At 39.6% G+C, this 16455-nt stretch overlaps 1 protein-coding gene across 1 annotated transcript in view; it reads left to right on the top strand.

Moving 5' to 3' along the window:
- UST (uronyl-2-sulfotransferase) overlaps positions 1-16455 on the top strand; it is a gene marked incomplete at both ends in the record, with an annotated part of 51859 nt that overhangs the window by 13641 nt on the left and 21763 nt on the right. Inside the window, one exon of the mRNA XM_010081923.1 lies at positions 9263-9416. Coding sequence (XP_010080225.1) covers positions 9263-9416 — 154 coding nt within the window. The remainder of the gene's footprint in view (positions 1-9262; positions 9417-16455) is intronic.

Here is a 16455-nt window from a genome sequence, read left to right as displayed (position 1 = left end):
CACAGGGGGTGGTGAGGCCACGGTTTTGGGTCAGAATGAGTCAGGGATGGGGAGAATCGCACAACTCTCATTTTGGACATGGGAAGGCAGCTTTCCTCCCTCCACCACTGAACTATTATCTTTGGAGCATGCACTTATGGACCCTGGTTCAGGCAGAGTGGGGAAGCTTGGCCGCTCCCTCCTGTCTTGAGATAAATGAACATTACAGAGGAATGTGTAAAAACCTGAAGGTGTGCCTCTGTCAGTGACTGGTAGGTGACTTTTGCTTGTTTAAAGGCCGGTTGATTAGGTCAGGGTAAAGTCATAGGAGGGAGAAGCATTAAAAAGACCACCCAGAGAGAGAAACAGGCTTTTCCATGTCTCAGTGGAGCCATGAATTCTTTACTTTCTGCAGTAGTTACAGGCCGCTGGGGAATGATCTCATTTAAAATGTCCTATGATGTGGTAAGGAGAGGCAGAGATAAAGCATGGCCTCAATTTAATCTTACATTTTAATTAGCCCTTCTAATTCAGTTCAGTATATCTTATTTGTTTGGAGCCAGGATGAATTATCGCCCAGCATTAGTATGTGAGGAGCCATCCATTATGCACCGTCGGGCTGCAGCCCTCTTCTTTTCAGCTGCAGTTTCATGTCTGCAGCGTGCATTTAGCATCTGTGTGCATGTGCTCGAGGCGAGGGGACAACACTTTTAACACAATGTTCTAAGGAAATAAGACTCATGTAACAGTTTCAGGTGTTCCACATATCTTTCCAGTTTCCCCCCATGCCTAATTCCTGAATAATTTCTGAACCTGTTGGCCAGTTTCAAACCAAATTTGGAAGGCCAGTAGAAGACTTGGAGACAACCACTCTGCTGCAGGTACATCTGCTGAAGGGAGAGCCAGGCAAAACAGAGCTACTGGGCCTTCTGCTGGGCCACAGCCAGCAGCAACCTCCCTGGGCCCTCCTTGGATGCCAGCCCCAGCTCTGCCTTGGTGCATGAGGGATGCGGGGGGACAGGTTTTGGTGAGAAGAGCAATGTATTTGGCTTTAGACCCTGGAATCAACGTAAGAAATATTTCTGGGTTTCTATTATTCATTAGCAGAGTTAATGTGTAAAGTTATTGTTTTTCTTGAAAAAGTCTGTGCCTGGTAGGCAGTCTGTATCAGTATTACTGATATTTTTTTATATATATATATTGCTGTTTTAAACAGACACAATGGCCAACACTAACATTCATTAATAACTTGAGGATTCTTGTTTCTCCCTTTTTCTGGAACAAGTAATACCACACAGAGCACAGATGTTTTGTAGAACATGCCTATGATGTGTTTTAAACCTGCTTCACTAGCTTCTGAAAATAGTGTGCTGGGCAAATGCATAGATGCTGAACATCCCTGACCCTTTGAATGCAAACTCAGGTATACTTCATATGAGCAGCAGGAGCTCACTCAGCTCTCACTGATTCTGTACAGCTCAGCTGTGGGAGGGATTGGGCTCTTGGAGTGTTCCCTTGACTCAACATCTTGAAACAATGATTGCGGCCTAATATTATCTCAAGTAGTTTAATGATGTGGATTTTTTCTCCTTAAAAAAAACATACACACCTAGGAAATGTCATTAAAAATATGGTAACAGAAAAATTATTACCCTCTGGGTAAGCTCTTAAAAGTAGGGAAATGTCAGCTAAACTTACGTGCGCAGCCTTAACAGTGTGTCTTTATGTGTGTTCGTTATAATCTATACTTTTTGCTAACACACCATGAAACACTTTCTACCATCATGGGAGGTCTGCCTTGTAAAGTACACATTTCATGAATGGCCACATGGTGCTGTAATCCCTCCTACATCTTTTTTTCCTTTTTTTATACTACTTTTTTTAATGATGTGAGTGTGTAATGATGTTTTTTAACTGTGACTTGATGGAAGCACAAATCTAATGTGCAGTTTGACCTTTGTATGGTCTAAGGGGTGCTTTCAGGTTTATTCATTTTAAAAACATTGCTCTATGGTGAGTTTTTCCACAGATTTTAACATTATCAGATTTAAAATTTATTTCCCTGGATTTCCTGTGTTCTTTGCATAATAGAACTTTTAGCTTTCATTCAGCTGGTAATAGAATATTATCAGAATGGAGATGGTTTCTGAAATTTACTTACTGAAGGTGGTATCTGGCATAACACCTAAATTATCCTTTTTTACTGTTGTTTGGTTTCTGTGATCACATTCACACTTTAGATTATATTACCAGTTCAGAAGTAACTTAAGACAGATGTTGATTACTCTGAAAGAGTCTAAAAGAGAATAAAGAGAATGATGAGAGATATAAAAACTTGACCTGTGAGGAAAGATTGAAAGGGTAGAGAAAGAAAAAAGAAAAAAAAAAAGACTGGGAAAGAGAGGACTGTGATAACACTTTTGAATTTTATATTAAAAAGGTTCTGCAGAGATAAAGGCACTATAAAGTTCTTTATGAGTAATGACAGCAGAAGTGGTGGTCTTAAATTGCATCAACAAAGTTCTAGATCAGACATTTAGGAAAACGCTTGAACAACAAGGACAGTGAAGCAACAGAACAGATTGTACTCAAGGACTTTGGAGCTGGTAGTGGCAATTAAATAGCTGATCCTGCCTTCAGGCAAGAAGATGGATTGTGTCAGTCCCAAGTAATTTCTGCTCTTTCTCACCCTTGTGTAGTGCACAATACAAACCTTCATCTTTCAGGAAGGAAATTTAAGTCTTGATTCAAAGTCACCAGTAATGTAGAATCTGTAAATTCTTCCAATACCGAATTGTTGTCTTGGATTGTAAATTGTGAGTTATTTTTCCTCTTATTTTTTCTGAGAAATCCAATTGTCTTCTTTTCCTTGGATCTCAGAGTACATTTGCCCGCTATGTAAAGACTCCTTTTATCAAATTTTTCCTCTGTGTACACTTTCATGTGCCATTCCTTATATGTCATGGTGCAGTCACCTCTCAGCCTTCTCTGTATTTTTTCCTTTCTTGTTTTCTTTTCAAGCTGAAGGTTTTCAGTTTCTTGGCGTTTTTCCATTGCAAGGCAGGCATATTTTTGATCCTTCTTTTGACTCTGCAGTGAACTTTGTGCATGCTTTGCTTAAAATGGGCTCTTAGTGGCCACATCACTGCTGTGCGAGGTCTTCCCTCCTCCCTGCTCCTGCTTCTCAGAAAAAGGGAAGCGGGTTATTCTGTCCTGTAAGGTCTCTCATGCTGCTGATAATCTGTGGAAGCATGCAAATCCTTGCCAGAACTGCTCCTTCCCTGTGAGTGTCCTCTGCTTCTGGTTCTAGATGCTTTGGGGTCTATGTGCTGTACTACAATGCATGATGTTTGCTTCTGTCTTGCTTGCCTTGTGGCTCCAGTGTCTCTATCAGCAAACCACTCCCTTCGTTAGTCTCTCCTTTTGCAACTTTGTTATTTCAAATGTTATCAGTAGTTTTGCACTTATGAATAACAGGTTGCCATGTTAAACTGTGTAGATTCTAAGCCTCAAGCATGATGATATCCACAGCTCCCTCTATTTCACATCTGGGACAGAGCAGCCATGTTCTCAATTTCAGTTCATTGGATTTTTATATTCTGTACATTGTAAACACAATATGTACCACCAAATTACAGTGATATTTTTTAATTGTACCCAGTTTCCTGTATTTCAGTTTCCATATGGACATTCCTAGCATTATCTTGAGTAGCTCTCTGTGACAGCCATTTCCACAGGACAGCTGGAATCACCTGTGACACTCCTGATAAGTGTATTAATAGAAGAAGTTTAATATATAGTGCTGAGTGCATTGCAACATCCTTTGTGTTATAACCTTCCTAAGATGTCAAGCCCCAAGATTTTATGTGAATGTAACTATCTCAGCCAAATCTGTGGTCTCATCCAGTTTTGAAGATGTATCTTTTCTACACACATTTGTTGATTTAATACTTTCTAAAGAGCTGTATCGGCTGTTTTACTATTTGCTGGAAATTTACTGTAATAATTTGTAATTAGTTTTTCTTTTCCTCTATATAATGTACAACATTTGTATCTCTGAATTATAATGAAATTTTAATCAGAGGTCCAGAGAGATCCTGATCCAGACCTTTGGAAAATCTTGAATACAGGGTATCTGGAATTAAGTGGTTTTGATTAATGCAGAGTTTGACCATAGCTGCTTTTAGTGTTTTGTGGAAAGTGAGTGTTTCCTCTCTTATTTCCAGCTGTAACTTTACATTACATAAATGAAAGCACAGTTAGTATTCCCTTCTCAGGTATTGCCTTTACTTGAGTTGGGGATGCCATGTATCAGTGTTGGTGCTGTTCATTATGAATCTATACATTAAAGTACTTTGGTATCTTCATCATAAAGAAATGCATAGGAAAAAAATTCTCATTGTTTAGCATGCACAAATGTAAAAGACTGACAGAAATACAACATCAAATATTCTGGGAGATTTACAGGATAGTGAAATAGAGAAATATGAGGCTTTACAATGTAATCTTTTAGCTGTTTACCAGTCTGAGGCAGTTTACTAAGCAATTTCCAGAGGACTCAGTTATGAATTTTACAATGACATTACCCAGACACATCACTTGAGAAGCTGAAATTTCTACTGTTGAAATCAGGGCTCCAGAAAGGGTAACTAAGGAGTGGAGTGTTGCCAGTTTGCACTATTTTACTGTTTACCTTGAACCAGTGGGCGTTTTGGATCTCCACGCACACCTCCCACTCAAGGTCAGCCAAGCCAAGGATGCAGTTTTGAAACTAAAGGTCTCCTTCAACTCACTTTCCTTTTTAGTCTCCTAATTCCAAAGGATAAACTCCTCAGCTTTTGAGGCTGAGGACACCATCTGGCCCCAGGCAGGCAGACCCTCAGCCCGCTCTGCAGGGAACCTTTGCAGAAAATGAGGCAGCTCATCCTTGAGGACGGTCCTTGGAGCATCCCAGAGGTGCCTGCTGCCTTGTGTGCAGAATAGGGTTGCTTTGCCACAAGTGCATGTTAATACAGTATGTTATACTAATTTTTCATTTCAAGATACCCTTTTCAGACGATAGCTTTAGACATAGCTGCATCTTATTTAAGTCCTAAAAAGGGGAAAGTTGTACGTTTAGTGCTTTTACATGATCTCCCTGTGAAGCTGTGCTGCAGAGCAGGTAATGGAGCCATAACATAATTGATAGGTACAGCTTGCTGGGCAATTGTGCTCTCAGCATGACTCTCAGTTGTATGAAGCTGTAAAAGGAAATTGTGCTTCCTTGCTAAGAAGGACACAATATGCCTGTCCCTATTAATATCAGGTGACTGTTAGTTCTTGTTTGCTTCTGTTATATTGAACTTTTAGCAACCAACACATTTGTTTAAGGGGAGACATTACATTAAAAGAGCAAGAGGCAGCCAGGGTTCTTACAGAGAATAGGTTGGGAGTCTTCTTTTCCTTGAGGAATGTGGTTTGCCTGCAGGGATGAAGAAGCCTGCGTCTGCTTGTGCAGACACTTCTGTGCTGAATGGAAAAGCAGCAACCTCCTGAAGTGATGTGACAGGACTACTCTATATTTAACCTTTCTTAAAGATAATTGAAATGAAAAATAAGAGGAGCTGAGAGATCCTCCATTTCACAGTCAAGCAAGTCACTTTGGTTGTGGGGTTTTTTTTAACTCATCTTAAAAGGGATTTGTAAATGGTGTTGAACAAAGATTTTGCTCATGTAAATAATAAAATTGGAATTCATCAGAGGAATTCTAAGGGGCAGGCTTGCAACATCTGGCATACTTCTTAGGCCTTTTCTTTCCTTTTTTAATAAAAAGAGATGGGGAAATATATTATTAATGAACCTGAGTATCATTGATTGAAGCCTGGAACTACACTAGTTGTTTTGGGGACTTCAGAAATATACCTGTCACAACAGAGCAGTTAAGACTAATGGAATTTAATAATATATACTAAATAAATCAGGAGAAGTTAAGTACAGGAAGAACACTGCAGAGGATGGGTATATACATTTTCAGTGCTTTGCTGGTGTGCAGGCCCACTCTACCCAGTTGCAGCGATGTGCTGCTGGGCGTGAGAATGACCAGGTGTCTTTATCATACAGGATCCAATCTTGATTGCACTCAGAGAAAATAAGCCTCTGCTCAAGCCTAGAAAAATATGATTGTGTTCCTTTTTGAATCCTTCACAATAGGTATTTGTGTATAAATAAGGCCACACGATGTATAATGAGAGCATAATATGTTATACTTTGCAAGAGCATTTGCATGTGGATGTTGTTAATTTGAAAAGGTTCACTCTGGAGAGCTAAGTAATATTTAATATGATGTTATTGATAGGTACCTAAAAATATGCAGAACATACTTGAACAAATGGAGCATTGATTTCCTTTTTTTTCCTCTAAATAGCTTAAGGTTATTGATTTTGTAGCCAGTAGGATTTTTTTATGCCATGTGAGTGCTGCTTAGCTTCCATAAAAGAGTCTCAGTACAGTCCATAGAAACAAATGGTTGGAATTTGAAGTATTATAAACCATGTTTTAAAAAAAATGCAGATTTGAATAAGAGCCAGAACAATTTTTCTAAAAATTTCCTGCTTGTTGCCTGGTGAAGCAACTGCAGCTGGGTGTAGACCAGGCTGGTTACATTGTGCAGGAAATCTGAAATTTGAGCTGTCCTGTGTTTTTTGGGGGAGGGCACAGTGTCCATTTGAGAAATGAGATGTTCCTCTGTAGCTCTTTGTGAAAGAGTGACCTCCCATCTCGGTTGTCCTCTTGGGACAGCTGAGGTTGCATGTGCCTCTTCTCTCAGAGCTGTTGGAACTGAATTTACAGTTCACGTGTTCAGGGACATGACCTTACCAGGAAAAGGACAGGCTGTGACACGTTGGTGGGTTGGTTATGCAATCCGACCCCTCCTTTTACTTCAGAAAAGACAATATGTGTTGAATATTTCCATCTAGACAACTAATAGCTGCCTGCTTTTGATTTTTCTCTCTTCCGAGGAACCCTGAGGCTTAGCATCCTCTGCAAAACCCGGGCAAGATACCTCTGCTCTCTCCCCTCTCTGAATCTTGTAGTCTTTTTGTCTCCATCTTAAGACAACTTGCTGCTGCTGTCATCACTTCTTTCTGTCTTTATTGCTTCCCCTTTTCTTTGCTCTTCTCCACGCCTTTCTGTCTTTAGATTAGATTATTGCTGGTCTGCATCAAACAGCAGGAAGATAACGTGTTCAGTAATTTAGGTGCAACCTATTCTTGCCAGCAATTCCACTTGAAAAATGCAGTTTTTATGGCTACCAGCCATGGCATTCACCAAAAGCTCTATATTCAAATAAATATTGTCAAAGCTTATTGCCCTCATTTTTCAATGGTATTTCCGGGAATGCCTTTTTCAAATGTAGGGTTTATTTCTGTATCAAGACAAAAAACAGCAAAGAAGAGCTCAGAGAAGCATTCAGGATACTGAATTCAGGATACTTCCCTTGCACACCCATGTCCAAACTGGGCTATGCATTAATCAGGAAACAAGGAGCGTCTGCCTTCTTAATTGGATTGTTTTAAATTTTTATGCTGTCTGTGTAATTTCAAATTATGGCAGTGATCCTGCAACCTTGAGGTCAATGAGATTACTGATATGCATAGTTATTCATAAGACAAGCCTTTGCAGACTGTATTTAGTGGTCTGGGGAATCATGCAGAATAAAGATAAAGCTGTATGGGATTTTTCTCTTGTGTTTTTCTAGAATTTATATTTTTAAACACTTTTGCTGGCTATTTAATACTTATGAGGGGCCCTGATCTTTTATTATACATATTGAATTATTCATCTGACTCAAAAGATGAAGAGAAGCTAAATTTTTTGCATTCTGAAGGGTGTCTTCAGTTTTCTGTCTTCTAATATTTTATATTTTAAAAGAAAATATATAATTTGTGACACAGAAAATCATCAGACCAGCATTTAAATACTTAAATAAGGCTATATCTTCAAGCTCCAAAAACAAAGCATAAGCTAGTGCTTAAGAATTGTTCTCCTGAATTGGGGAAACAAGGTAAAAACATAATTAATGTGGTTAGATCAGGCAAATTCCAAGCTGCATTTATCCTATGGACTTCTCAATCCAAAAAGGTTTTATTTTGTTCTTTATCTCTCAACATTTGTAGTTCTTAAGTCTGTTCTGTAGCATAAATGTCTATTCTACGATTTTGACCATGGGAAAGTGTAAGCAACTTTCCTTTTTTTCTTCCAGTTTAGGCCTGTTCTCCTGATGCTGTGTATTGATGTAAAATATGCAGTTAATGTTTTTTAACACTGTGAAAATGTAGTGTAATCGCAGACCTCCTCAAGCTCCCTTTGCCTCCTTTCCTCTTCTTGTATCCTGCCTATTAAACTGAAGATGTTGGTCGTTAACTCCCAGGAGGAGGTGTACAAGAGGGTTAAGTTGAGCTGATGAGGTTACTGTGGTTTATCTTCTCATCTCTAAATTGCAGGTACCTATGCTGCATTTTGGCTTTGTCCAGACCCTGGTCACAGCTGGGTTTACCCTTTCATTTTCCTCGGAGTTGTGTGTACTTAAAATTGATACCTAATTCCTGTCTTGAAGCAGGAATTTTCATATTGACCTTTTTTTTAAAAAAAAAATCTTCCTGAAGGGCAGGACAAGGATAAGGTATTGCGTAACAACGAAATAACCTCAAATCCAGACGGTGGCGCAGGGTGAGGGGAAGAAGATCTGCACGAGTTACAGCAAATATAGAGATGGAAATGCCACGCATAAGTGTCAGTTCATCCAAGGGAAGCCTTTTGAAATAAGTTTGAATGTTGCAAAATCCTTTGGACATGACTACACTTACTGTATAGGTGAAGGCGATCCAAGGCTGCCTCATGGCAGTTAGTGTTAGGCGCTGCCTGCTCTGATGTGACTTCCCAGATGGGAAACATATGTTGGGAAGAAGAAATGCTCATCTTAGATTCAGCTGCAGAAGGTTCTTCATCTGAAAACAGCAAGAAGCAAAACTATTGACATAGTGAAAAAAATGGTCCTAAACTAAAATGTTTGTAGTACGCACATAGCTTAATGTTATATTGTATTTACCGTTCATCCTAAAGAGATCTCATATGCTTTTACAAAGTTTTGGTAACTACTTGTAAGCTTCTTGGTTTTCTGCTAACCTTGTAAAAGCTCTGAACTTGCGTAGAGAGTTTTATTTGAAAACGTTCAGATGAAAGACAGATATGTGTGCCTGTGTGGAACCTTCTGATGAGATTCACCCGTTTTTCTTCCCACCAGGTTTGGAGGAGACCAGCCGGTGTACATCAATATTATTAGAGATCCTGTCAATCGATTTTTATCCAATTATTTTTTTCGACGTTTTGGAGACTGGAGAGGAGAACAGAATCACATGATCCGTACCCCCAGCATGAGGCAGGAGGAAAGATACCTGGTATGTTTAAGCAAAATGCTCTGATTACCAGTTTCCCAGCATCATTATGTAGTGCTGATGTTCATACTGGATGCTTGAGAAGTGGGAGACCGTGGCATCTTTTGTCTTGCGTTTTTTCCTCTGTCTTTGTCTTGCCTGGTCCTTAGTTTGGTCAACTTCAGTATGTAGAATGTTGCTGATTAATTCAGTGATACAGTTTGATCTTGTATAAGCTGACAGCAAGTCCCAATTGCCACCGTTGAGTTACAGTCTTTTCCCTAAATTGGGTTTGCACCGTATAGTGGTTAGGCATAATAATTCTGCCTATATTTATCACTGTGAATATTCAGACAGATTTTTAGGTTGAAACTATGTCTGTAACTGTGCAGCCTAAGAGGAAAATTGTGAAATGGGGCAATGCAGTGAGCCCAAGCCTTTAATGTTCTTGCTGGTAAGTTGTGCGTAGTGTTCTTTATACCAGGGCTCTGATCTCAGTTCTTGGTTTGGTTTTGTTGCCTGTTTTGGATTAAGAAGGTGGCAATAATGCTGGATAAGCTGTTCATAATAAGTTTTAATTTTGCACAACTGCTGAACTGTCATAACGCCTGTCAGCCTTTGTCACGGGCCAAGGTCCCATGGCAGTAGATGTTCTGCAAATGCGAGAGAAACACAGAAGCTAGGGAGGTGGTTGGTTGCTTTGATACTGATCTCTTTGTGTGTACACCAACACCTGCCTAAGACAAAAAGGCAGAATTAATTCTTATCCTCTCTGTAATGGAGATGCGGTTTGATTGGACTCAGCCTTCAGCCCCATTTGAACCTGTAGATGGTTCAACAGTACAGAGGTGACAGGGCAGCTTGATGGTCTATGTGATGTTGCAGGCCAGACGTAGCATCAAAACAAGGGAGGGCTGTGGCTTCTGGAGAACAAAGAGAGAGGATGTTTTGATAGTGTTTTGGAGAAGCAGTAGAGTACAAGATATGGTGTGGATGAGCCATAAAGAACACAGCTCTGAAAGACTGCCACACAACACGTTTCAGTCCTAGCTGAGGTCAGATGAATCCCAGGAGGGCTGGGGTTTTTTCCGTATGACAGGGCTGTGTTGATTTCTTTTGTACTTTAATACTGTTGTTTGTCATGCAAAGCCCTGTAAGCAGATAAGCTTATAAATTATGAATAATTGAAGGATGAGGGAGGTATCAGTATAACTGTGTATAGCCTTAAACTTCAGTGATATCTGCTATAGAGAGAGAAACTCATTGCAATAATGTTGCATAGAGTTTCTTATTTGCTGTATGTCTAGAGATACCGAAGAGGTCCCTGCGTCAGCTGAGCAGGTTTTGACTGCCTGGTGTGCAGAGCTGGAAGGCAATCTCAGCAGCTTTTCATGCTGTGTGCTTTGTCGTGGACTTTTGTTTCCTCGTGTGAATGGGACAGGGCGGTTGCAGAAATGAATGCGGGGTGGGTTTTTTACTACATTTTGTTAGCACTGTCGTGTCTTCTTTTTTGAGAATGTTAAAAATGAGCAGTACAGTTTGTACTCCACTCTGAGTGCCTCTGCTTCTCATTTGAAGTGGAACATGCAGTGAGTGGCACCTCTCACAGCTGACTGACTCTGTAAAAGCTGGTATTAATTCAGTACCGCTTCTGCAGTTTCATCTGTGGTATGTACAGCCATCGAAACTTTACTTCAAGCAGAACTGAAATTAGTAGATCTAATTCCTGTTGTGTTGGTTTAAAAGGTGATAGAAATAAATTACCTTGCATTTTCTTTTGCATTGGGATGTTCTTTAAGAAATTAGTTACTTATATGCACACGCATGTGTACACATACACAGATCAGTTCCAAAGCTGTAATGGAAAGGAAATAAGAATTGTCCGTCTGAGATCAGTAATCATTTTGTTCAAGAGGCAGTTTGTTGGTCTGAGGCACTGTCACCACCCTCAATAAAAACTATTTTTGCTTTTTCGTTTTGATCTTCTCTGTTGGTAATGCAGTGCTAGAATCCTGGAAACATTTCTGTAATCTGTCCTCCATCACTCCTTGGCAGACTTTGGCTGTCACTTGCACCGCTCAAAGAGGGCAGTTGCTCCTGTCATAGTAACGTATAGGCCACCTACCAGTGAAATTCATTTTAACAAAAGCCACTCATTCCGCATGTTAAGCATTTTTAAGACTTGTGCTATCCAACCACATAATATATTGCATGACTGCATTTTAATATTTTCCTCAGTGGTGCAAGGAAATCTGCTGACATATATTTTAAAACTCAGGTAATGGATTTTGTGGAATGGTAGCTTCGGAAGTCTGCTAAATCAATTGCCTGATCTAGCTGTGAAGGAAGTAAGCAGCTGGTTTTACCTCTGAGCATGAGCCAACGTGGCCCTTTAGCACAGGACCAGTGGCTGGCCTGATTGCTGGCCTCATACCTTTTGCAACTCTTCCCTAATGTATTTTTTCTTTTTTTTTTTTTTCTTTTAATTGAAAACTCACCATAAAGCATTGGTTTTTTACAGGGGACTATTTGAAGGGTAAGCTTACATTTAGCGTATGAAATAGTTTCTATATTGATCACATTATCAAGCCCAAGTCATTTGGGATGAGGTATGCCTGACTCTGAGCAGATAGGTGAAAGCAGGGGAAGGATGCGAGCAGCTTTTCCTTTTCTTCTTCCATCATGGCTCAGATCATCAGACAGGAAAATACAAAACTGCTGATTGTTCCGCAACTCAGTCATTGAACTCATTCATTGCTGAAAGAGCCTGTGTTGACAGCGGTTATAGACTTACAAAATGGACTGGAAAAGCTGCAAATGTAACTCCTCTCTTTTACCAGGAGTGACAGGTTTGCCTGCAGAAAGATATGCCTCTTTGGAAACAGGGGTATTAGGGGCTAATTGTGCTTTTCTCAACCCTGATATTCCTGGTTTCCCATCTCTTGGAAGGTGGTGTGGGCAACTGGGAACCTTTCCGGGTCATCCTGGTGTCTTGGTCACTAGCTGCCAACACTGGCCTTCTCCCTTGAAAAGCTGAGGGCAGCGTGCATTTTCGCTCAGGAACTGCAGCGTGAAAATGTGGGAGCTCAGCACCTCTATAAAGCGGGCTTTTAAAGGAGGAAAAGCATTTTGAGATTGGGTTTTGTGTCTGATGAACTCTTGCTTGGCCATCAGGTTGCGATATCCTTATGGAGGCATTCCCTCCCTCAGTTCTGTTCCTTAAGAAAAAAAAGGGGTTAAAAAAAAAAAAAAAAACCACAAACCTCAAAGTCTTGTAGTACATTGGGCGCTGCTTTTTAACGTGGAAAATCTGAACTGCTGACATGGCAAAGATCAGAAACGGAAACAGAAATTTCCACCATTCACTGATCATTTGAAATCTTCTGAATAGAGCTTCAGGCTTTGACCCTGTTCCAGAGAAAACAACCGTTCATTCAAGAGTCAGATAAATTGTTTTAAATGTTTCAGTAAATGTCTGTGTTTACCAAAATTTAATTGAAAGCGAGGACAGAAAACAAGGTCTTTATTCACAAGTCAGATAGGGCAGAGGCAGCTGCTGCAATGTGAGACTTTCCACCCAGATCAGCCAGCTCCTTGCCCTGACCCAGCACTTCTCTGCTGGAGTGAGTTACTGTCGGTCACCTAAAGAGATCACTTCCAAGCTTGCCCAAAATAAATAGTGGCAATGCGTTAACATGGAATATGGCAGAGAGGTAATGGTCTGAAACAGTGGCGAGTGCCTCAGGTCAAGTCTCAAGCACACTCATGCAAGAGTTGCCCTTCCTTATGGTCCTGTAAGATGAGATAAATTCACAAAAGTTAATTTAAAACCATTGTAATGGATGTGATCTGGTTGAACTGGAGTTCTTAGAGTAAATATGCTTTAATAAAGCAAGTAACCCTTTAGCAATGCAGCTGTGAGTGCTGCTAGTACCAAGCAACAGAAAAATATGCACCAGATGATTTAGTTCAAGGCTTGAAAGTGCGGAAGGTAGGACGCACTCCTGATAAAGAGAGAGACTACCATAAATATTTAAAAGCTTTGTGTTAAAATTGTCCTTTCCAGAAGGTTTGTTAGTAATTATCTAGTATTTACTACAACTGCAGTGTGAGACATCAAATATAAAAGGTATGTGTGGGTTTTTCATCTTTCCTTAATGTTTGCTAAAACTTTGATCTAAGACAGCTAAGGCTGAATGAGTGTGTGAAGCAGTGTGGGCTTGCTGAATTGTTGCTGGAATTGCAGGAAATCTGGTTATTAGCCATTCTGGTCTCCTTTAGGCTCAGGAATACCATGGCTCCTAACTCAAGTACAAGATCTAAACATCTTTGAGCTAATTTGTCAGAGGACAGAGGTTTTGTATAAAAAAGGTTGTTCAAATTAAGAACTTGTCACCTCCCTATAGGATGTTTCAGATTTTCGTGATAATTAGCAGTTAAGTTTGCAATGCATCTCAGTCAGGCTCAGCATAGTCTTTCAACTTCATCTCTGAAAATAAATATGCTTTTCTCAGCTAAAAATAAAAATATTCTAACAATATTCAGCCTCATTTATGCTAAAGATTACTCATGTAAGTAATCCGATAAAGGAGCATCTGTCTTTTTGTCTTTTAAATTAAATGTTAAAATATTTGTAAAAAAAGTGTGTTAGGATTACTGCAAAGGAGAGCAGTAAAATTCAAAGGATGTCACGGAACTGTCAAGTCAAATTTCTTACAATAGGGATCTCTCCTGTGGCAAAGATTGGCTTTGTTTTGGTTATTTCATAAAGTTCAAACAAATTATAAAAAAAGCTGAGTGGTTAAACTGCACAGAACAAGTCTGGTGTTCCTGGATTTTGAGAATTTCTTTTTATTACTACATTGTTTTTTCATTAACATAAGAAATTAACATTTGCTAAATAAGTTTAACTAATTTTATTTTTATTATTTATATTCCAAACTTCTATTGACAATGAAAAACATTCTTTTACCAATTGCATTGGTTTTCTAAGAGTAGCTAGCTGTCTCCGTTCCTGTCTTACCTGGATAATAGAAATGTTTAACCATGTCTGACTGTATTGTGAATTGCAATCAGTAGTAACACATGGAGCTTTCTGCTTCATGACTTCAGAGGTGTTTCTTGAAGCTTTTCAGTCTGCCAGGGACGTGGCCTCCAGGAAACACCATGGTATGGAGCCCATGCCTCCACCTCCTGACTGTCACGCTCATGGGTATGTTTCTCTATAAAAAAGGCAGTGAAAGTTGCCTGTCTGCAGGGTGGGTGGACCAGGGAGTAGAGGGTGTATTTTTGTATGGGATTTTGCTGCTGAGGACCTCAGCAGGGGGATACACGTGTCTGTTGATGGAACCTTGGTACTTTTGGGGAAGGGCTGGTGAATTCGGTTAACACTGTTTAGATTGGAAATCTGAGGCGTGCAGAGGTTAAAACAATTAGCTTATGTCTGTGCAGTGCATACCAGATATTAGGGAGTTAAATATATAAATAAAAAGGTACATTTTTCAGTTATTGGGTTCTGAGCTGTAAAGAGAGTAAACATTTTATTCCACTCTCAGTGTTTTCCCTGACTTACCCCCATAGATACAGTAGTCGTTTTGCTCCCTGTGTTATATATCAGTGCTGAGATGGTCTGAAATGGACATTGGAGGTCCGTGAGCATGTCCTGAGCTGCAGCGCAGCTTTGCAGCTGTAGATGTGGTTCCAGGGTCGCACAGTAGCATCGATCTCCGCGCCTGGGACCGGGCTGCTGGGAGGGCACTGCTGAAGCGCAGCCACCTGCCAGCTGACCCAATTAGAACAGTTTGCTGCTTCTTCCCTCTGATGAGTGCTTTTAATAGTCTCCAGCTGTTCCCTTTTACTGCATTATCTCTCCACAGCAAAATTTCTGGCCTGTTTTTGGATTTCTTCATCTCTTGTGTGTGCTCTAAAGCACCATCTTTCCCTTAGATTCTCCCAATTTAGATTAATAATTTATTGAACCACAAAGTTAATGATAATTCAGACCTCAGCTGGAGGAAGGACTGATTAAACAACTTATAAAATGTAATATTAAAGGAAATGTTTTCATGGCTGACATTTACTTTTCAGTGATTTTAATTTACAAAGAAATATTTTTTAATGTTCCCCTGCGGAGTTTGCATTCCAAACATTGCAGCATTATGCAATTATACAAGAGCAAGAAAATGTGCCTTCCTAATCTGTTTTCATGTACTAGTCTGCATCAGTTACACATAGTAAGTAAGCAAAATACCATTGGTTAAGATTGCAGCGCTAAAATCTTTTATGTAATTCATAATACATACTTATATTAATAGCAGAGATAAAAAGATCTGGATTTTATTAGTACCATGCTTTTATTTTAATGATACCGCTCTATATTGCATTCCTTTTCGTGGAGGCAGGATACATGATAACCACAATATTTTGCTTCAGAATGTAAAAACGTGAGATGTTTCTTCATGGAACGTTGCACTGGTCTGAAAAATTCTGGCTGTTGCAAATGTTAAGAAACTACCCAAGAAACCAGAAGTCAAGTAGCAGAAGAATCCCAGTCTCTAAGTACCCACAATCTTATTTAAACTTAACATTATTACAGGGTCTTAACAGCACCAATAAGCAGTATATGGTATTTAAGACATTTGTATATATAGTAATTTATGTTCTTTTATTTAAAGACCTATCTGTATTAAGTAAGTTGAGAATGATGAATCTTCATTTTTATGGTGATTTTGCCAAGTTTGTTATTTGTGACTTTCTGAGCATGAATAGAGGATAGCTCTTGATGTTCTCTTTTGTTTTTTGGTTTTTATGTGTTGTGGTAGCCTGAGGAACTAGTTCTCTCCAGCTTCTCTATAGGAAGCTATTGTTTGTAGAGTGGAAAATCCCACAGAGAATCTAATATATTGATGCTGGCCTTCTAAGGCCATATAAACTGCATAAGAGAAGAGGGTATGTCCATGTTATATTTCCAGGAGATGTATTTTTGGAGATTGAAACAAGAACAGAAAGAAGCATTCTTGTTTAGCCCAGGGATAAAAGCCAGCCTTGCCTTCAGCAAGGGCAG

Source organism: Pterocles gutturalis, unplaced genomic scaffold (genome assembly GCF_000699245.1).
Source record: "Pterocles gutturalis isolate BGI_N339 unplaced genomic scaffold, ASM69924v1 scaffold5384, whole genome shotgun sequence".
Taxonomy (NCBI): domain Eukaryota; kingdom Metazoa; phylum Chordata; class Aves; order Pterocliformes; family Pteroclidae; genus Pterocles; species Pterocles gutturalis.
The sequence above is the reverse complement of the archived record's forward strand: the minus strand, read 5'-3'. Positions and strand labels throughout refer to the sequence as shown.